General features: G+C 36.3%; 1 protein-coding gene across 1 annotated transcript in view; it reads left to right on the top strand.

Moving 5' to 3' along the window:
* Positions 1-21,894, top strand: part of ENPP1 (ectonucleotide pyrophosphatase/phosphodiesterase 1) — a 92,832-nt gene extending 70,938 nt beyond the window's left edge. Inside the window, exons 19-26 of the mRNA XM_049785016.1 lie at positions 367-536; positions 1,670-1,721; positions 3,709-3,863; positions 11,423-11,552; positions 13,296-13,376; positions 14,148-14,280; positions 17,544-17,706; positions 21,345-21,894. Of these exons, the coding sequence (XP_049640973.1) occupies positions 367-536; positions 1,670-1,721; positions 3,709-3,863; positions 11,423-11,552; positions 13,296-13,376; positions 14,148-14,280; positions 17,544-17,706; positions 21,345-21,515 (1,055 nt within the window). The 3' untranslated portion in view covers positions 21,516-21,894. The remainder of the gene's footprint in view (positions 1-366; positions 537-1,669; positions 1,722-3,708; positions 3,864-11,422; positions 11,553-13,295; positions 13,377-14,147; positions 14,281-17,543; positions 17,707-21,344) is intronic.
* Positions 21,895-22,635: the final 741 nt, after the last annotated feature.

Here is a 22,635-nt window from a genome sequence, read left to right as displayed (position 1 = left end):
TTATTACCTCTAAAATTCAACACAGTTTTATAGTTTTGTTTCAGTTTAAAAGGAAAATATTTCAATAAATCTGGCTTTATTTGTTTCTTGGTAAATAATAGACCCAGAAATTCTCATACTTAACCCTTCGTCTATGCTCAGGAATATGAGCATAGTCTATGCTCAGAACTTCTGATGGTGCTTGGGGACCATCAAAGGGTGCTTGGATTAAATTAGGCTCAGCTGCTTACAAGGCAAGCTCCTTAACCCCTTTATTATCTCTCTAGCCCATAGATTTAATTTCTAACAAAAATAGAAATTATAAGCCTACCATTTATTTGATTTAAAAATTCTAATTACCTTATTACCATGCTTGAAATTGCGCAGATCTACTAAATTTGATACCAGCTGCTAATAATGGAAGTCACGGAAGTCTTAATCACCTCCTGAAGACTCCTGTTCACATCCCAGAGCTTCCGAGTGAAGCTCAGCCCTTGATTCAGTGCCCCATCACAGGAACTTCCCGAGATAACCTTGGCTGCTCATGCAATCCCTCAGTAAGTTACACATAGAAGTTTTGCCACATAAAATACCTCTCTCTACATAGCATTTCCTGTGCTGTGAAAATAATGGCTATATCATAGTTTATATTAAAGTAGGAATAAAAAAAAGTGATGCTTATATCTAGCATCATATGCAAACCTTTCTGCTCTATTTTTTCTTCCTAGTTTTTATATCTTCATTTTTGTTTGTATCCTTTGCTATTCTGACTTAATTTATGGCAGGTCGGGAGTAACCTGTGCTATTAATTTTAGAAGTGAGGTCATAGTTACAGACAAGTTACAAGATTGTTTCTATTGGGCACCACTCAGCCTATTTAAATTTAAGGAGAAAATAACAATTTTAATATGAGGAAAGGCTATATATTCCATTGGTAATATACAATTGTAAGAAGGTGAAAGTAGCTGATAAATTATAAATAAAATTGATAGAATCCATATGTCATGATGCCAAAATCTGTTGATTTTTTTTAATTTTTATTTTACACTTTTAAAAATACTGTGAAGTAGGGCTGTAAACAAGTTACAGAAGAACATTTATATTCTTGGGCCCGGAGAGATAGCACAGCAGTAAGGCATTTGCCTTGCATGCAGAAGGACGGTGGTTCGAATCCCGGCATCCCATATGGTCTCCCGAACCTGCTGGGCAATTTCTGAATATAGAGCCAGGAGTAGCCCCTGAGCACTGCTGGGTATGACCCAAAAAACAAAACCAAAACCAAAACAAAAACATTTATATTCTTAAGTTTTTATTAGTAGTGTGCATCTATTAGCAACTTTGTCATCCTATACTTTATATAAATATAAATATTGGTTTTGGGGCCACACCTGGTGGCACTCAGGAGTTACTCCTGGCTCTGTAATTCAGAAATTGCTCCTGGCAGGTTGAGGGGACCATATGGGAATCTGGGAATCAAATCTGAGTCCATCCCCAGTTGGCAGTATGCAAGGCAAATGCCCTACTACTGTACTATCACTCCGGCCTCCAACTTTTTATAGTTTTAAGAACTCACATTAGATATTTAGATGGTCTCCTTTTATATAGTAGAATAATTAAGCTATAGATGTTTTATGTTACAGAATTAAAACAAGTCTTTCCATGCTTAAAATTAATATGATTAACTTTTTAGATTCTGCCGAGTATGGATTTTCAGAACCAGTTGAATCTGTCTGTGACAGAAGGTAAGGTTTTTCAAGCTTAGAATGTAGAAGTAGGTTTTTCTCAGTAGTGTAAAACACAGACTTGGTTATTGTATTATTTAAGAATAGCCAGTACACTTCTTTGCTTACTAGTATACACATAAGAAAAGTCAAAGAGAAGAAAGTGGATGTATTGTGGAAACTGCATATGATATAGTTAATAGAAGCTGAATCATTACTTATGAAAATTATAGAGGTCTTTTGGAAATTTAAGACTATCTGAAACTTTTCTTAATAGGCAAGTCCTATTATAGGTTTCATTTAATTATCTGTTACAAACATCTTTCTTGGTTGGTTTTTAAATTTAAGAAAGAATAAATATATCAAGGATATTTCTTACAAACTGTTGAACAAAATATATGTGATAAAAACCTCATGGAATTTTTTAGTTGTAACTTTAGTGTTTACTATCACATTGACACAGTCTCCAATACTTAAGTTCATTAGCATTTTTGCTTGAATAAAAAGGTCAATTTGTCACCATTACCAATTTGTACATAAAATTTTCTATAAATATTTGGATTAGAGATATCTTTGATGGTCCAAAATTAGCAATCTTGTGGTGAACAGAAAATTTAAAATGGAGTAGATCTTTATTGTCTCTGGATATTATAAAAACCATTGATAATTAGAACTAATTACTCTGGACAATTTCCTGGAGATAAAGTGATATACATGGTACCCCTTCATTAATAGTGCAGACTACAATATCTAAAAGAAAACAAAGGAAGGGAGTAAGGAAGGGAGAGAGAGAGAGAGGGGAGAGAGAGAGAGAGAGAAGAGAGAGAGAGAGAGAGAGAGAGAGAGAGAGAGAGAGAGAGAGAGAGAATGCCTGCAGGCAGTGAGAAGGTTAGCAGGGAAACTGGAGTCATTGGTGGCGGAAAATGTTTGTGGGTGAAGAATGTTGCCATTGAACTGAAACTATAAAAATGAAACTCAAGGAAGAACAACTTTGTAATCACAGTGTTTGAATAAAAGGAAAAAAAATAATTGAGTAGATCTTGGTAAAAAATGAGCTTAGGGACCATCAGCTCTTGAAAAAGAATGTTTAGTTCCTATAAACTTCTGTTTTCTAATCTACAAATTGGTAGATAATCTTAAATCATATAAAGTTAAATGATATAAAATAAGGCACTATAAGCAAGGAATTCTATAAAACACATGACATTTGTAAAAACAGTAAGTGGTACATACTATTTTCATTCAGACAAATTTTATAATTTTAGTTTGGAAATTTGTTTCTTCCAATTATATATAAAGAAAAAAATTTAGTCAGTGTCTTGAAGATGAGTAATTAAAATAGTGTTACAGAAATTGGAGTATACAATATACCATACCATGATTGCAAATGTGCCTGACCTCAGCTGTTATTGAATTTTGATTATGCTCTTTTTTGTCCTAGTTGCTGACATTTTTAACTATTTTATGTTAAAAATACATTCTCTTGTGGTATATTTGTAGTACATTAGTATTTCAGAATGTTTTAAAAAAACCTACAGTGTGCCTTTTTGTTTTTAATTACGTATGGATCTATGATATGTAATTAGTATTTTTCACAGTTAAAATAATTTTTCAGAATCTGAAAATATATAAAGTACAAAAGCATCTACTTTACATTCAAAGGGCCTGATTTTGATCTTTGATACCAACTGGTTCTCAAGCATTACTGGGTATAATCCATTGGCCCACAGCACAATCTGGTATGGCCCTAGGGCTCCCAGAACTGCTGGCTCCAAGCAACACTGCATATTTGTCCCTAACAGTGAACCATTTGGCATGCAATGTCAGGTTGAGAATTGCCAGGAGTGGCTTCAGGCCTCTGAGTACAGTTAGGAATGCCATTCCAAAATATCTTAATGATTCTTCAGCAGTATTATGTTAAAGAGTTTTGATTTTATCATATGTATCATCATTTAATAAATATTCAGTATATGTAAATGATTGTTTACTTTTCCCCATATAACCTAAGAGAAGACCCTCAAGCATGATGTTTTACCCTATGGAAGGCCTAGAGTTCTCCAGAAGAATATCAACATCTGTCTTCTATACCAGCACCAATTTGTGAGTGCCTACAGCCATGACATCTTAATGCCACTTTGGACATCCTACACTGTTGACAGAAATGCAAGTATTTGTCATCTCTTTAGCTATATGTAGTGTTTCATGTTGTCATTATGAAAACCATTGAAGTATAGTTTCTCACTGTTCATCTTGGCTCTGAAATCAATTCCCTAAATAAAAGATGGCTGAGTGCAAGTGTTAAAAAAAAATTTAGTGTTTCTCTGTACTCTGGGCAGATTTATTCTTCTGTGTAGTGAGGGTTTGCTGCAAATCAGTTCTAATTTATAATTTTTTTTTACCTGGAGTTGCACAAGGGACCCTAATTGATATAGGGATTAAACCCTTGTTGGCTGCATGCAAGCAAATGTCCTCCATACTGTGCTATGGTTCCAGCAATGCTCTCTGCCTCGCTCTTGCTCCATAGCTTCTCTCCTGAGGAGCCACATATTATCTTTGCTACTGTAGCAGATGCATTTCAGAGATCATGTGTTTCAGAGCCCATATTATTTCTTGACTTATCCAAGCTATGGGAGTCTTTGGGTTATAATGGATTACCAGTGCCGGAAACTGCCTCAGAACAGAAAGATGAGAGCCAAATTCTCTCAGAAAGCATGTTCTTGTGGGAGCCCTAGAGGATTACAACCTTTAGTTCTAGCCCTCAATTTCTTTTTTTAAAATTTTTTCTTTATTTTAACATTTTAATAACAAATATGATTATGATTAGGTTTTTTTTTTTTTTTTTTTGGTTTTTGGGCCACACCCTGTGAGGCTCAGGGGTTACTCCTGGCTATGCGCTCAGAAGTTGCTCCTGGCTTCTTGGGGGACCATATGGGACGCCGGGGGATCGAACCGCGGTCCGTCCTAGGTTAGCACAGGCAAGGCAGGCACCTTACCTCCAGCGCCACCGCCCGGCCCCATGATTAGGTTTCAGTCATGTAAAGAACCCCCTTCACCAGTGCAACATTCCAACCACCAATGTCCCAAATCTCCTTCCATCCCCCCCCCCCTGTACTCCAGACAGGCTTTCCAGTTCCCTCATTCATTCACATGATTATGGTAGTTCTCTGTGTAGTTATTTCTATAACTGTACTCACCACTCTTTGTGGTAAGCTTCTTGAATTGAGCTGGAAGTTCCAGTCCTCCTCTCATTGTATCTGAAGATTGTTGCAAAAATGACTTTTACTTTTCTTAAAACCCATAGATGAGTGAGACTACTCTGCATCTCTCTCTCCCTATGACTTATTTCACTCAGCATAATAGACTCCATGTACATCCGTGTATAGGAAAATGTCATGACTTCATCTCTCCTGACGGCTGTATAATATTCCATTGTGTAATTCTACCAGTTTCTTTAGCCATTCGTCTGGTGAAGGGCATCTTGGTTGTTTCCAGAGCCTGGCTAATGTGAATAGAGCTGCAATAAATATAGGTGTGAGGAAGGGATTTTTGTATTGTGTTTTTGTGTTCTTAGGGTATATCTCTAGGAGTGGAATAGCTGGGTCAAATGGGAGCTCAATTTCCAGATTTTGGAGGAATCTCCATATCGCTTTCCACAGAGGTTGGACTAGATGGCATTCCCACTAGCAGTGGATAAGAGTTCCTTTCTCTCCGCATCCCCGCCAGCACTGATTATTCTCATTCTTTGTGATGTGCGCCAATCTCTGTGGTGTGAGATGGCATCTCATCATTGTTTTGATTTGCATCTCCCTGATGATTAGTGATGAGGAGCATTTTTTTCATGTGCTTTTTGGCCATTTGTATTTCTTTTTTATCGAAGTGTCTTCATTTCTTCTCCACATTTTTTGATGGGATTAGATGTTTTTTTTTTTCTTATAAAGTTCTGTCAGTGCCCTGTATATTTTGGATATTAGCCCCTTATCTGATGGGTGTTGGGTGAATAGTTTCTCCCACTCAGTGGGTGGCTCTGGTATCCTGGGCACTATTTCTTTTGAGGTGCAGAAGCTTCTCAGCTTAATGTATTCCCATCTCTTGATCTTTGCTTCCACTTGTTTGGAAAGTGCAGTTTCCTCCTTGAAGATGCCTTTGCCTTTAGACTCTTTGTCATGGAGTGTTTTACTGACGTGTTGTTCTATATACCATATGGTATCAGGTCTGATATCAAGGTCTTTAATCCATTTGGATTTTAGCTTTGTACATGATGTTAACTGGGGGTCTATGTTCGCTCTTTTGCAAGTGGCTAACCAGTTCTACCAGCACCACTTGTTGAAGAGGTTTTCCCTGCTCCACTTAGGATTTCTTGCTCCTTTGTCAAAAATTAGGTGATTGTATGTCTGTGGAACATTGTCTGAGAACTCAAGCCTATTCCACTGATCTGAGTGTCTGTCTTTATTCCAATACCATGCTGTTTTGATAACTATTGTTTTTTAGTACAGTTTAAAGTTGGGGAAAGTAATGCCTCCCATTTTCCTTTTCCCTAGGAGTGCTTTAGCTATTCTAGGTTGCTTATTGTTCCAGATGAACTTCATAAGTGTTTGATCCACTTCTTTGAAGAATATCATGGGTATTTTTAAGGGGATTGCATTAAATCTATATAAAGCTTTGGGGAGTATTTCCATTTTAATGATGTTAATTATGCCAATCCATGAGCAGAATATGTGTTTCCATTCCCATGTGTCCTCTCTTATTTCTTGAAGCAGAGCTTTATAGTTTTCTTTGTGTAGGTTCTTCATGTCTTTGGTCAAGTTGATTCCAATGTATTTGATTTTGTGTGGCACTAATGTGAATGGGATTGCCTTCTTGATGTCCTTCTCTTCCCTATCATTATTGGTATATAAAAAGGCCATTGATTTCTGTGTGTTAATTTTGTAGCCTGCCACCTTGCTATATGAGTTTATTGTTTCTAGAAGTTTCTTTGGTAGATTCTTTAGGGTTTTCTAAGTAGAAAATCATGTCATCTGCAAACAGTGAGAGCTTGACTTCTTCCTTTCCTATCTGGATTCCCTTGATATCTTTTTTCTTGCCTGATCACTATAGCAAGCACTTCCAGTATTATGTTGAAGAGGAGTGGTGAGAAAGGACAGTCTTGTATTGTACCAGAATTTAGAGGGAAGAATTTTAGTTTTTATCCATTGAGGATAATATTTGCAACTGTCTTGTGGTAGATGGCTTCAAGTAGATTAAGAAAGGTTCTTTTCATTCCCATCTTGCTGAGAGTTTTGATCAAGAATGGGTGTTGGACCTTATCAAATGCTTTCTCTGCATCTGTTGATATGATCATGTGATTTTTATTTTTCTTGTTGTTGATGTTGTATATGATGTTGATAGATTTACAGATGTTAAACCGTCCTTGCATTCCTGGGATGAAACCTACTTGGTCGTAGTGTATGATCTTCTTGATGACACATTGGATCCTATTTGCCAGGATTTTGTTAAAGATCTTTGCATCAGCATTCATCAGGGATATTGGTTTGTAATTTTCTTTTTTGGCAGTATCTCTGTCTGGTTTTGGTATCAAGGTGATTTTGGATTCATACAAGCTGTTTGGGAGTGTTCCCATTTTTTCAATTTCATGGAAGAGCCTGGCTAGGATTGGTAGTAGCTTCTCTTGAAATATTTGAAATAATTCATTAGGAAATCCATCTGGGCCTGGGCTTTTCTTTTTGGGCAGATGTTTGATTACAGTTTCAATTTCCTCAGTAGTGATGTGAGTGTTTAGATATGCTACATCCTCCTTACTTAACTGTGGAAGGTTATAAGTGTCCAAGAATTTTTCCATTTCTTCTAGGTTCTCATGTTTAGTAGCATAAGGTTTCTCAAAGTAGTCTCTGATTACCCTTTGGATCTCTGCAATATCTGTCGTGATCTCCCCCTTTTCATTTCTTATACGGGTTATCAGATTTCTCTCTCTCTCTTTCTTTCTTTGTGAGTTTTGCCAGTGGTCTATCAATTTTGTTTATTTTTTCAAAGAACCAACTTCTGCTTTCGTTGATCTTTCAGATTGTAGATAAGTTTGCTGTGTTTGTTGGTCTCTCTTGTCTTAAAGTAGATCTGTCAGTTTTTCTTTTAAGGCTGGTTTTTATCTATGATGTTTCTGAGCTGTTGTTTATCTATAAAGCTATGAATTCTTCCTTCAAACCTGAACGTGAGTCGGGCTGTGTATAGTATTCTTGGTGAGGCATTCATTTCATTCAGTCTAGTCACAATATCCCACCACTGTCCTCTGGCCTTGAGAGTTTCTTGTTACATGTCTGCTGTAAGTCTTAGGGATGCTCCTTTGAATGTAATTTCCCTTTTTGATCTTGCTGCTTTCAGTATTCTATCTCTATCTGTGGGATTTGTCATTGTAACGAGGATGTGTCTTGAGGTGTTTTACTTTGGGTCTCTTTTAGCTGGTACTCTTTGGGCATGTAGGATTTGATTGATGATGTCTTTGACAGTTGATTCTTCCTGGAGATCTCCTACCTGGGTCTCTGGGACTCCAGCGATTCTTTTGTTGTTTCTGTTGAGACTTCTATTTTCATCTCTTCACATGCCTTGAGTACTTTTTCCATTGCCTGATCGTTTGTCTTAACGTTCTTTTCTAATTTCTTCTGCTGTGTTGAGTTTTTCTGCATCTCATCTTCCAGTACTTTGATTCTCTCCTCAGCTGCTGTTACCCTGCTGGCGAGGCCATCCGTTGAGGTTTTCAGTTGAGCTACCATGTTTTTCAGATCTGTTATTTCAGTTTGGAGTTTTCTGATTTCTGTCTTTGTGTTCTGTTCAGATCGATCTATGCTTTCTTTGAGTTCTACAAACATCTTCCATATTGCTATTTTAAGTTCCTTATTCGAGAGGTTAATGAGATGGTTGGAATTTTTTAGGTCGTCCGAGCTATCATCTTCATTCCCTGTGCATGGTGGTTGCCTGTGTGGTTTCCCCATTGTCACGCTTGTAGTGTGATTTTTCCTGCGTGTTGTGGTGGGGTTTATGGGTTAGAAAGAGTGCGTGACTGCAAAGCAGAGTGGTCGCGCTCTTCTGTGGCCTCTAGATGACAGTTTTTTTGGGGGGTGCACTTCCTAGGCCTATGAGTAGAGCAAGTATTCAGGGAAGAGAGATAAGCAAAGCAAAAAGTTCCCTTTAAGTCCCTATGGTCATCCAAGGCACAGCAGGAGGACGGAGCCAGCTAAGAACTCTCTGTAGTAGGCAGGATCACCCCCAGGAATGCTGATGAAATCCAGTCTCAGGTGACTGGAAGCACTATGGCCCAAGATGGCTTCTGCGCCCTTCTGCCACCCAGCAGAAACCAGCAGGAATCAGTGTGTGTATGTCCCGACCCACCTCTGAAGCAGGCAGGATCACTGACAGGAATGCTGATGGAATCTAGTCTCAGGCAGCTGGAAACCGCATGGCCCAAGATGGCTTCTGCGCCCTTCTGACTCTAATTTATAATTTCTTGAAAGAAATTTAAACCAGGCCTAAATATTCCAATCTAAATATGTGGTTGTTTTCCTTCAGTTCTCAAATTCTCGAGGGTCTTACTGACAAAGAAGGTCATTAAGCTTAGTAATATCACTGCATTCACTTTCAAGCTTAATGACCCACTCCCAAGACCAAGCCAAGAAAAGTTTGGATCTTTGGATCTGCACAGATGTGGGTCCAAATATCACAGAATGAAGCGCACCTTCCTTAAGCCCACCCCCGGATGCTCTGAGGAAAAAAAAAGATAAAATAGATAGGCATTTCAAAAAGAAAGGTAGTTAGAGACACAATTAAGATTAGACATGGAACTGAATGGATGCTTAAACTAAACTGACCAGATTTTTCAGAAACAAAGCATCTGACAAGTTGGAGAATGCCCTAAGGCAGCGATGCCAAACCTATGGCATGCGTGCCAGCTGTGGCATGCGAAGGCCTTGCAGCTGGCACGTGGGAAGGTCTGCAGTTAAGATATGCAGTGAGGTGGGAGGCAAGTGTGCCGATGTCTGCTTTTCAGTTCACCTGGCAACAGGGCCGGACTGGCCATTGGAAGGACCGGGCATTCTTTGGTTTTGTGCAGCAATTTGGGCATTCAGCTCAAAAAGGCTAGCCATCACTGCAAGGGATGGAAAGGAGAATTGAAAGGGCTTGTTTGAGTTCAGTCACTGGATTCCAAAACTAAAATTTTTGATTGGTGATGGATATATATAGACTCTCAGAGTGATGATAATATATGCAGGTCCATACAGAGTTGGACAATCGAAGGTTAGACAAACCTTAGGAAGAAAAAAAAACTTTTTATGAGATTAGAATGGTGTTCAGGAGGAAAAACAGAAATAGAGTCAGAAAATGGTAAAAGGGGGAATTATTTACCACATTTACATGTGTACATTTACAAGTTTTACTTAAAAATTTATGAAGACTATTTCAGTTTAAAATTTTGTATTTGTTTTTATAGTTTATCTATCTTTTTAGTGTTATATTTTTTGTTTGTTTTTTTGGGCCACACCGGTGACGCCCAAGGGCCACTCCTGGCTCTGCACTCAGAAATCACTCCTGGCTTGGGGGACCATATGGAACGCCAAGGGATTGAACCACGGTCCATCCTCGGCTATTGCAGGCAAGGCAGACACCTTACTGCTGCACTACTGCTCTGGCCCCTAGTGTTATATTTTTAAACATTACTTTGTATCTTATGTTATTGTATGATTTTATTATATAATTATGTTTGAATTTTAAGTTTCCTTATAAAGCAGAGCTATACAAATTGTGGGCTATATCACTTCTGAAGTTTGTATTTTCTATTTATTAATATTGCTATTTAGGGTACTTTTTTGGCTTTTTGCATTTTAATTTTTTTTATTTAAATACCATGGTTACAACGTTTTTCATAATATAGTTCCCCCAACCCCTCCACAGATAAAGTAGTTCATGATTAAGTTACAGTCATACAATGTACAACAACCTTCACCAGTGTGCTTTTCCCACCACCAGTGTCCCCATTTTCTATTTAGGGGACATTTTCTATTTTTACCTTTCCAAATGTAGTTTGTGTAGTTGTACTTGTAATAAAATTCAGAACACTTAATATGAGCATTTAAGGGGTTGGAGAGATAGTATCTTGGGTGGGGTGCTTGCTTTGCATGTGGCTAACTTGAAATTAATCCCTGTCATCTGAAATGGTCCTCCTGAAAATTGCCAGGAATAATTTCTAAGCTCAGAATCAGGAATAACCCCTGAACATCACCAGTTGTGGCCCCCCAAAAATGAGGATCAACATTTTACTTTATAGGAGTTTAAAATTGAGTAAATAAAAACATTAACAAAATTAGCATTGTATAGTAAAAATATATTGTACATTGTGATTAATAATTAACATCTTTAATAATATATTTTTGTACTCCTTTGTTGTAATTTTGGTCACACTCGGTGATGCTTGGGGGTTACTCCTAGCTATGCGCTCCAAAATCACTCCTGGCTTGAGGGACCATATGGGATGCTGGGGGATCAAACCACAGACCGTCCTTGGTCAGCTGCATGTTAATTAGAAAAGTAGTTAAAAGTGCCAGTAGAAAAATGGAGACATAAAGAACATCAATAAGTTACAAAGACACCATAACTTTGTGTAGTAGTTTACCTTTAATTATTTATAAAACAATCTGCTTTTCTTTTATATGCCTGATTTTTTTTTTCATTTTATTCTTCAGGACAGTTTCTCTACAGAACATTTTTCCAACTGTTTTTACCATGACCCTCGTATTTCTCTTATTCCTGTCCATAAGTGTTCATTTTATAAAAGCAACACTAAGCTGAGTTATGGGTTCCTCACTCCACCACGTAAGTTTCTTCCATTCTCTTATCTATTTCCCTCTCCCTTTCTCTTTTTTTCTGACATATATATGGGGGCCATGTAAAACCACCTTGTGTATTTATTGGTGAAAATCCAGGATGAGAAGTAATTGGGGACATATTTAAAGCCCGTAAATCTTTCATATTAGAAAACTTCTGCTATCTGGAGGGATAGTTTTCAATGTAGCCCCTGTAGAATAGGGTATTCAGCATTATTTCTGCATTTTTGGGAGCAGAATTTGAGGAAAATCAGTGAGGTTAGGAAGATATATTCCTTGATTTAAAATTAAAATAATCAAAATATTTATTATTTAAGTAAATTTTGTTATTGAATTAAAATTAAAATACAATAAATCAAAAAAGTATTAAGGGTAGAGTTTTACAGGATTTGTTATTTCACTGATTCCATGAGTGTCTTTTTGGGGGAGTTAAGATTCTATTTGTTAAAGTGATAAAATGTAGAGTATTAAAATGTAGAAACTTTGAGGCCAGCCTTAAAAATGGGGAAAAAAATCAGGAGATTTTAGGTGTTGATATATCATCTAGATCCAATCCAATCCCCAGAGTAAGTGTGTGAAGTCAGAGGTTGGCCTGCATTATAAAAATAAATCAGATCCAAACCAAGAACTCATACAAAGAAGCCTTGTGCAGTATTTCACGGCAGACATTCTGTGATGTTTTTTCTGGCTATCAGGCATCGTTTTGAAACCAGACATTATTTTTTTTCCTTGTTTTACTGTGAGTTTAAGGAAAGAAGATTGGCAACACAATACACTTCAGTTGAAATGGCAAATGAAGTAGTTTGAATGAATTTCATTTGAGGGTCTTATTAAAGTCTTTTATTTATTTATTTATTTATTTATTTATTTATTTATTTATTTAGGTATTTGAGTCACATCTGGCTATGCTCAGGGATTAAACTATTGGCTCTGTGCTTAGGGGTGATACTTGTGGAACAATATGCATTACTGGCAATAGAACTAGGGTCAGTCTCATGCTAGGCAACTTCTATTCCTATAGCACCAGATCCATAAGATTTTATTATTTGGAGGTTTTATTATTTGAGGTTCTGTAGAGATAGTAGAGTGGGTATACCACTTGCCCTGCACATGGCCAACTCTGTTTCAATCCCATATGCTCCCCTGAGCACCAACAAAGTGACCCCTCAGAACAAAGCCCAGAAACCTGCTGGATGTGGCCCCAAAACTAACAGAAAAATATCTTAAAGAAGAAATTATATAAACATTTTTAATTTACCATAAATAACAAAACATTCAAACGTTTTTTTTTTTAGTTTAACCCATACCCATTGGTGTTCAAGTTTTCTAGCTTTGCACTCAATAATTATTCCTGGTGGGGTTTAGGGAAACATGTGGTTCCAGGTATCAAACCCAGGTCAGCCATATGCAAGGCAGACATTCTATTCCTCTATTATCACTTTGGCCCTTGGCTATTTTTGTTTGTTTGTTTGGTGGGCCACACCTGCAGTGCTCAGGGGCTATTCTTGCCTCTGCACTCAGAAATCACTCCTGGCAGGCTCAGGGAACCGTATGGGATGCCAGGGATTGAACCTGGTTCAGCCAGGTGCAAAGCAAATGCCATATCTGCTGTGCTATCACTCTGATGCCCCTTGGCTAGTTTTAATTTGCTCCTAAGGAAAGTATAGAGAAACTATAATTTCTGAGTTACTTATGGAGAGAAAAACATTTTTTTCTCTTTTTTCCTTTGTAGAACTAAATAAAGTATCACATCAAATACATTATGAAGCATTGCTTACTACTAATATAGTACCAATGTACCAGAATTTTCAAGGTAAACAAAGATTAATATTATGTTTGTAATAATATTTATATAATTTTTCTGAAGTTTGTGACAGAATTTCAAATACTTTAAATATTTGTTTTACTTTGAGAAATTTTATGTGATAAAATTGTGAAATATATATGTATATATACCAATATCTGCTACTCTACCTTCAATTTAAATGTTTATAAAGTTTAGAAGTATAAAAAAGGATCAATGCTATTTCCTAGGTTATCAAGCTAATGCACTCTACTTAAACCTCTGTTGACTGCTGTCTGTTTTACTGATTTTACCATATGGAAGTTCTTGATCATATTTTTACGTGTTTAGACTAAATAAATTCTACTTCTTTATTAATTCTGAGCCTTTTACTTATAGGAATAATTATGAATTTTATATTATTGTGACATAGAACTTCAAAATGTGGAACATGTAAGGAGAACATGTAAGAGATCATGATATCTGGAATATCTGGAATAATTTTAGTGGGAATACTCTGATTTTAGCAGTAAAACTGATTCACATACCTTTTCTGGTTTTTGTGACAGTTACCATTTATAATTACATATGATGACAAATTCATGAAGATGATCCCTGAAACAATTGAAATCAATATTTGCCTACCAGTCCTTCCAAAAGACAAAGCTGGATAATAGATCTTTGGCCTCACACTAAGTAGAGAAAATGACTAATTTTTACAGAAGTTTTATCATGGTACTCATATTTCGCTTGCCTCTTGAAATCTTGTCCTTTTAAGACCTCACTGTCTTTTTGTTTCAGTAATATGGCAATACTTCCATGGCACCCTACTGCAAAGGTACGCTCAGGAAAGAAATGGCATCAATGTTGTTAGTGGTCCTGTGTTTGATTTTGATTTTGATGGACGTTATGATGCTGCAGAGACCCTGAAACAGTAAGAACATATTTCATTGGCTTTTAAACATAGTTGTCAAATGTGATTACTTGTCAAGTTGATTTGACAAAATCTTCTCTATCTCGCACGAGTCATTTTTATGTACATAACATTTCTTTTTACTCTGAGAGCACCTTGATATAACTGATTAATGTTTAAGTTTTGCTTTGTGTTCAGTAAATTTTTTAGATGAAAATAGTTTCCAGGGGGACATTAGTGGAAGGAAGTGAACACTAGTTGAAGGGATTGGTGTTGGAACATTCATTGTATGCCTGAAACTCAATCAAGAGTAAGTAACACTACCTCAATAAAAAATTATAAATGAAAACAAAATCAGAAATAAAATTGGTATTTCTTATCCCCTTCAGTGAGTAATTCTATGCCCCAATTTCAATGCTGAACTCTGCCAGTGCCAGAGACCAGACCCTAATAGGAAATCCAGTAGGACAAACCAGTCTTGTGTGGCCTGAGTACTTAACCTAAGGCATTGGCTAGCCCCAGAGCCCAAAGAAATGCCACAGTGTCCTATCAGTCAAACATTCCAGGAAGCTTGTGACATCTTTGAAGCTTCACTAGTTTAGAGTAAAACTGTTCCTGTGTTTCTGATGTAAACATAGCATGTAAAGGTTACCCACGAGATGACCTCTGTAATGCAGGCTGTTCCATCCTGCCTTCTCTCCACCCCTGTAAAATCGTGCTTAAAAGGAGCCTGTGCAGTTCAAATAAAGGAACCTTGACAAGCCTCCATTTGCTTGGTTCCCTTTCCCCCCATTCTCTTTCAGGCTGGATCCTCTCTGCACCCATGAATAACTGAGTCTTGCAGGCCAGGACAAGACAGATGTTAAGAAAGTAACATCAGTGTTTAAAATTTCTCTGTGTCATTAGTTAAAATATTTTCTTATTATATTTTTAGTTAAAAGATTGGTATATGGTATGACTAGAAGCACCTGGGGTTAAGTTTTAACCTGGTTGTAAAGCAGTAATGCCCAAGTATTGATACTGGGCACATTTTACGGTTTTGACCAGCTCTAGCTAGAGGAGAATGATAGACTCGGACTGTTTTTATAAAGGAAAGATAGAGAACACTGTATATAAACTGTTGGTTCTTTTTTTTTTTTTTTTTTGTGGTTACAATTGACAGTGCACAAGTCCATTTGGCTCAAAGTTTGGAGGGACTAAGTGGTGCCGGGAGTTGAATCTAGGACTGTCTCATGCAAAGCATGTGCTCCAAGTGTGCTGTGCTACCCCCCACAAACTGGTTACTCTTTATTAAAATGGTGATTAAAAGTTTTGGAAGCAGCTTTTATTATTATGTCAGCAAGAAAAAGGAGACCAAAGTTTCTGCTGAGATTTAGTCCTTTTCTGAGAATTCTCTTATGGACTGATTTGGGTATTCCTTCGTATACATGTATACTTACAACTTACATGTATAAGTATACATGTGTACTTACAACCAAATTAATTTGTCAATATAACATGTTTCTTTTTTATTAAAAATTACTTAGTAACCATGATATTACAATCGAAAGTTATTTTTGATTGAAGTTGAAGCATAGAATGTTTCAAAACCAATCCCTTCACTAGTGTCCATTTAACTCTGCCAATGCCCCTCCCCACGTCATCAGTCATTTTATTTTGTTTATGTCTTAAAACATAAGATCCCACACAACTCTGGATAAATCACACATTAGAACAGAAAGACAATTTTAGGGCTCGGTGGTAGAGTGCTTGTCTTGCATGTATGAATGACCCTGGGTTCGATTCCAGATACAACTCTTTTCTCCCTCCACTCCTTCCCTTCCAACAACTTTATAACTTTCCCATATACATATTCAATCAGATCCTTCTGTTTCCATCAGCTTATATGTTACAGAATATGACAGAATCATTTGAAAACGGTGATTCCACTATTTAAAAATTGAAAGTTCTAAAAATAAGTCTAGTTTTTGAGACCAAAAAAATAAAGAAATTAGGATGACTGTTAGAGAAAGTCAAAAAATAAAGCTTGCAGCCAAAGTGGGTGGAAGAGAGTACAGACAGAGAGTTCAAGTAGCCCTGGAAACTCTTGGTCTTAAAACTCTTGGTCCACTCCTTTTCTGTGTCTTCAAAAGTGGAAGCAAGTAAGAGTTTACAAAGCAGAACTGCAGATAAGGCTTGAATCCTTGATTTGAATCCTTGAAGAATAAAAGATTTTGTACTAAGCCAATTAGCTGTTTTGATTCCATTTCTATGCTCTGGTGATTTGGTTATTTCCATACTGGTAAGTCTTTTCTACCTGTTTTCACTTCTAGTGTCTACAAATCTTCACCACCCTTTTTCCTCTCTTTGATGCTCATAAGTCCTTATCATCTGTTTTTTACTTCCCAATATATTCCGCAAAATACCACTTGGGCCATCTTAAGAATATAGTGCAACTGGAAAGGATAAAGTTAACTGGGAGAGGAAAGAAAATTTCATGAAAACAAAAAATGATAGCAGCATAGTTTCTCTGTAGGAACTGGTTTATAAAACCTTGAACCAGTGGCTGGAGAAAAAGATCAGAGCACTTGCTTTACAGTCTACTGACTCCAGTGCCACAAGTACTGCCTAGAGTTATCCCTGTGTATAAAGCCAGAAGTCATCTCCGAGCACAGTGGGGTAAGGACCCACAAACAAAAAGCCCCCAACCAGTTTTGTTGTCCATTTGTTCCCATAAATGCACAGTTCATAAGACTTTTAATAACAATTGGCTACAATATTTGTTGTAGGCATTCACAAGAGATTTTTACTTCTATTTAGTGTCTCCATTCCAATGTGTGAAGATAAATTTAGGAAATCCTATATTCAGTTTATTACTATAGATCATAAAATGCCATCTTAATTTTAGCATCTTATTTATGTTGTTTGTAAAACAAAGGGCTGCACCCAGCACTATTCAGGGCTTACTTCTTCCTGACTTTGTATTCAGGGATCTGCACTCACTCAGAGGTCACTCCTGGTTCATTCGGGGGGGATTATATGGAGTATAATGGATTGTACCCCTGTCAGCTGCATGGCAGGCAAATGCCCTACCCATTGTACTGTGACTCTGTTCTCAATTGTTGTCTTCTAAATGTTTCAATCTAGCAGACTGTGTTGACATACGATGATTGCTAACTTTTACAATACATTTCATTATTTTACTTTTGTGTTTAGCTATATTGCATTAAACAAATGCTCTTATGAAATACTTCATTCCAAGATAGTTTATTCTTCCCCAACATGCCTATTGTCTTATTTTACAGAAACAGAAGACTTATCCGTAGTCAAGAAATTCTGATTCCAACTCACTTCTTCATTGTGCTCACAAGTTGTAAAAATACAACCCAGATTCCCTCAGAGTGTAGGAATTTGGATACCTTATCTTTCATTTTGCCTCACAGGACTGATAACATTGAGAGCTGTGTGGTAGGTAGACTTGTTTTACCTAAAATATTAAAAATATGAATATAAGTACATTTATGTGTGTATGTGTTAGTGTGTGTGTTACAGAGAGAGAGATAATCAATTGATTGACCCAGTGATGTTCAGAGTCTATGCCTAGTTAACTGCCTGGGAGACCACTTCTGGCAGAGCTCAAGGTACTTTGTGGTTGAGGATTGAACCCAGTACTCCTACCATATAAGGCATTTGCTCACCACTTGTTGAAGAGGCTTTCCCTCCTCCATTTAGGATATCTTGCTCCTTTATCAAAGATTAGGTGATTGTATGTCTGGGGAACAGTCTCTGAGTACTCAAGCCTATTCCACTGATGAGGGCCTGTCTTTATTCCAATACCATGCTGTTTTGAGAACTATTGCTTTGTAATACTGTTTAAAGTTGGGGAGAGTAATGCCTCCCATATTCCTTTTCTGAGGGATTGCTTTAGCTATTCGAGGGTGTTTATTGTTCCAAATAAATTTCACAAGTGTTTGATCCACTTATTTGAAGAATGTCATGGGTATCTTTAGAGGGATTGCATTGAATCTGTACAATGCTTTGAGGAATATTAGCATTTTAATAATGTTAATCCTGCCAATCCATGAGCAGGGTATGTGTTTCCTTTTCCGTGTGTCCTCTTATTTCTTGGAGCAAGGTTTTATAGTTTTCCTTGTATAGGTCCTTCACATCTTTGGTCAAGTTGACTCCAAGATATTTGAGTTTGTGTGACACTAATGTGAATGCAGTTGTTTTCTTAATGTCCATTTCTTCCCTATCATTAATGGTGTATAAAAGACCATTGTTTTTTGTGTGTTAATTTTGTAGCCTGCCACCTTGCTATATGAATCTATTTTTCTAGAAGCTTTTTGGTAGAATCTTTAGGGATTTTTAAGTAGAGTATCATGTCCTCTGCAAACAGTGAGAGCTTGACTTCTTCCTTTCCTGTCTGGATTCCCTTGATATCTTTTTCTTACCTAATGGCTATAACAAGTAGTTCCTTTCTTTCATTTTTTATCAGCCTCAGTGAAAAGATATTGGAGAGATAGTAGATATATAAAATCCTAAGGCAGAAAAGATCTTTATCCCAATCTGAACTAGACAGGAGAGAATGCTATGATTAGTCACTCTGCTCTGTACTTGTTTTCAATTCACTTCTTTAATACAGATAGTCTGATACTACGGTCATATCACTGAACAAAGCAGGCAGTGTGGTCTTGCTAGGTGCCAAGAATACAGTGACCTGTTTGCCACCCCTGTTTCTAGAGGTTTTCCAATATATCTCATTAAACTTAATGAAGATGTGTTTTGTTTAATTGCTTAATTGTTTCTACAATAAGCTGTCAGAATTAAATGACTAGTTCTCATAGAATATATCTCAACTAAGTTTTCTGTATTTTTACAGAGTAGTAAGATTTTTACTCTTTCGTTGACTGTTTTGTATGAACTTTACCAACTGGTTCCTGTTGGACAGATTCCATGAATACCCTTTATTTTTTTCTCCTTTAAAGATTGCATTGACCCTAAACATATCAGTTAGCATTATGCTCTGAAGCAAATGACTTTAAGCAAGTAAGAAATTCCTCTTGTATAAAGAAATCCAAAGGTCAAGTGTTATGATGGTACATTGGTCAGCAAGAACACTAGGGACTAGTCTTATCCTGTTATTTGGCACCACTGTTCTTAGTACATGCCTTTGCAGGCTAAACTCATGCAAGCTATTTATCTAGATAGTTTGTTTATTCTTCTCCCACGTAAAGTTAGCCATGGGTTCATATGACATTGACAAAAAATAGTGTTGATTTCCGTGAACTGAGTGCTGATTTCCTTTTCCATCTGTACCATTCCTGAAGCTAGTGTACCCATAACTTAAAGGTAAACATGCTATCAAATTCTTAGTACCAGTGTATCTAGAAGACTTAGTGTAAAGTTATCACCAGAAAGAAGATTGCTTGAAATCATACTGGGTAGTCTTACTGATGTCTTGTTTTATCTCAAGTAGAATCTAAAAACTAAAAGAATGTGGGCTTAAAATCACTTTAAATATATTTTTTATCTGTTCTTGCAACTTTTGGAACAGGTGGAAATTTTCTTTCTAGTCGAGTAACTAGATCACTGAGTCAAATGGATTGACTGTTTTTTAGAACTGATTTTCTTTTCTCACTTCCTTTAGAACTAGTTAAGCATTCTTCAATTCCTTTCAGTGTTCTTTTACACTTGTTTTTCATTCACAGCTCCTTTTCCTCACTTCCTTTACAACCCTTTTCGTAGTCCGTTTTTTGTTGTTTTTGTTTTTGTTTTTTGTTTTGTGTGTGTATGAAATAAGTCTAAAATAGTCTTAAAAGTACAAAAGTACAATTGTGACCCACCAACTAGTGAATACTTTCCTTTCTTTTCTTTCTTTTGGTTTTTGAGCCACACCCAGTTGCACTCAGGGGCTACTCCTGGCTTTGCAGTTAGAAATCGTTCCTGGCCAGCTTGGAGGACCTTATGGGATATTGAAGGATATAGCTTCAATTTTTATGCCTGTCTTAACTACCATTTCTGCCTCCATTTGCTGTTTTCTGCACTTAATTCTTACCTTTTTTTCACATTCTTTTTCACTTTATACTTGAACATTTACTTTATACTAGAACATTAATTACATGCATAGCATGATAATTTTATATTTGTACTCATTATAAAATTGTCACAATAAATCTAACATCTGAATGCCATTTGGCTATAATGTTTTTATGGTGATAGAAACTTTAAAGATACTATACATTTAAAAATATTCATAACTTAGAATTCAGGTTAGTCAATATTTTACTACATCACCTAAAATAAAGTTAGTTTTTACTACTTTTCCTAACTCTTTCTTCAGTACAACTTTGAAGAGAATTAATTCTGATAAGAGCCAGTTTTTATACAGTACATCTGCATGTATCATAACATATGATTCTCCTAACTTAACAAATCAATAAGGAGTTGCAGGTAAAGGAATCCTATGTTAATAATGTGCCCTAGTTTACTGGGTAAGGTAAACCCATGTCCTGATTCTGCATAATATGAATTTGTTTCTTCATAGTAGTCCCTATATTCTGTTCACAGTTCCCATGGCATCTGGTACTGTTTGACCGCACTTTTTATTCCAACACCATTGAAGTTCCTTTTTAATTATTTATTTATTTATTTATTTATTTATTTTTCCTCATATCTTGCAGTGTTCATATGTTATCCCTGGCTTTGTATTCAGGAATTATTCCTGGCAGTGCTCAGAGACCATATGAGATGCTAAGGATTGAACCTGGGTTGACAACATGTGAGGCAGATGCCCTACTCCCCTGTGCTATTGCTCTAGTCTTTATTGAAATTCATGTGTCAGTGCAAAACATGAGTTTCTTTCACAAGCCTTTTTCTAAAAATTATATATCTAATTAAATACCTATGGTGTGTGTGATACAATGAAATAAACAAGATAAGGAATTAATAAACCTATGACATATGTCGTTTAGAACAAAATGTCAAAACAGTATGAAGTAGGACAGATAGACCCTTGTAGGGGAAATGAACTGACTAGTTCCAATTATTTCCTTTCTTCTTTATTCCCTTTCCCCATCCCCATCCCCATCCCCATCCTCCCATAGCATGGAAAGCATGAATCTTCCTGGGTTGAAGAATTATTGAGGTTACACAGAGCTCGGATCACAGATATTGAGCTCATCACTGGACTCAGCTTCTATCAAGAAAGAGAAGAGACAACTTCAGAAATTTTAAAATTGAAAACGTACTTGCCAACCTTTAACCAGGAAGACTGATACTTTTTGAATTAGAGCAACATACCATAAATCTTTTTGAAAAAACTTTCTGTTTTATACAATCCTCTATTCATACTCTTGCATTGTTTGGAAACCATCGACCAGAGTTGGGAATCTTCTGTGATCACTACCATCTCAGGGAAACTTGTGGCCTCCACATATGAGTAGGAGAATGTTTCTAGTGAGTCTTACACATGTTTGTATGTATGAATACTGAATGCTTATTCAAGCATATAGTATATATATATGTATATATATATGCTTTAATAATACATGGATTATTCACGTTTAGGAAATAAAGACAAACTGTAATTAAAACTGCTCTTCTACTTCTCTTAAGGGCAGAAGTAGCTGTGAATATTGTCTGGAAACCAGATATTTAAAAAATTTTAAATTATGTAATTAATTGGTATAAACCTAGTAAATACTAGGCTAATGAATTGAATTAGAAGACCCCACGTTATAGTAGTTTCTTTAAAAGAATTTGAGATTCTGGATTCCTTTTAACATACAATTTAATTTTTGTTTTAATTATAAGGGAAAAAAAGGCAAATTTTATTTTTTAATTTTTTTGTTTTGTTTTTGGGTCATACCTAGTGGTGCTTAGGGGTTACTCTTGGCTATGTGCTCAGAAATCGCTCCTGGCTTAGGGGACCATATGGGAAGCCAGGGATTGAACCGTGGTCTGTCCTAGGTCAGCATGTGTAAGGCAAATGCCCTACTGCTTGCACCACTGCTTTGGGCCATTTTTAAGAAAAAGACCAATTTTAAGCAAAAAAAATTTTTTTCTTTGACGTTCTACTTCCTCAAAAGACAAAATAAACAAAATGTATAATTTCATGCATCTTGTAATTATAATAGAATGTATCCAAATTTAATGACTCTACATGCTAACCTTTGAGGGAGGATTTATGTACTGAGTGAATCTATTATAAAATTTAAATGAATAGGATTATGTCTTGTGTTACATTTGTTTCTTTACAATAATTTGTGATTCTGTATTATTTTTAACATGCAATTTTATTTGAGTTTTAGGCAAAAATATTTGTCCCTTTTTTTCTGTATGTTCTTTCAAAAGATACAATGTATATTACTGTGCACCTTTAATTATGATTGAATG

This window comes from Suncus etruscus, chromosome 12 (assembly GCF_024139225.1).
Source record: "Suncus etruscus isolate mSunEtr1 chromosome 12, mSunEtr1.pri.cur, whole genome shotgun sequence".
NCBI lineage: Eukaryota > Metazoa > Chordata > Mammalia > Eulipotyphla > Soricidae > Suncus > Suncus etruscus.
Note: the sequence above shows the minus strand (reverse complement) of the source record. Positions and strands in the feature narration are given on the sequence as shown.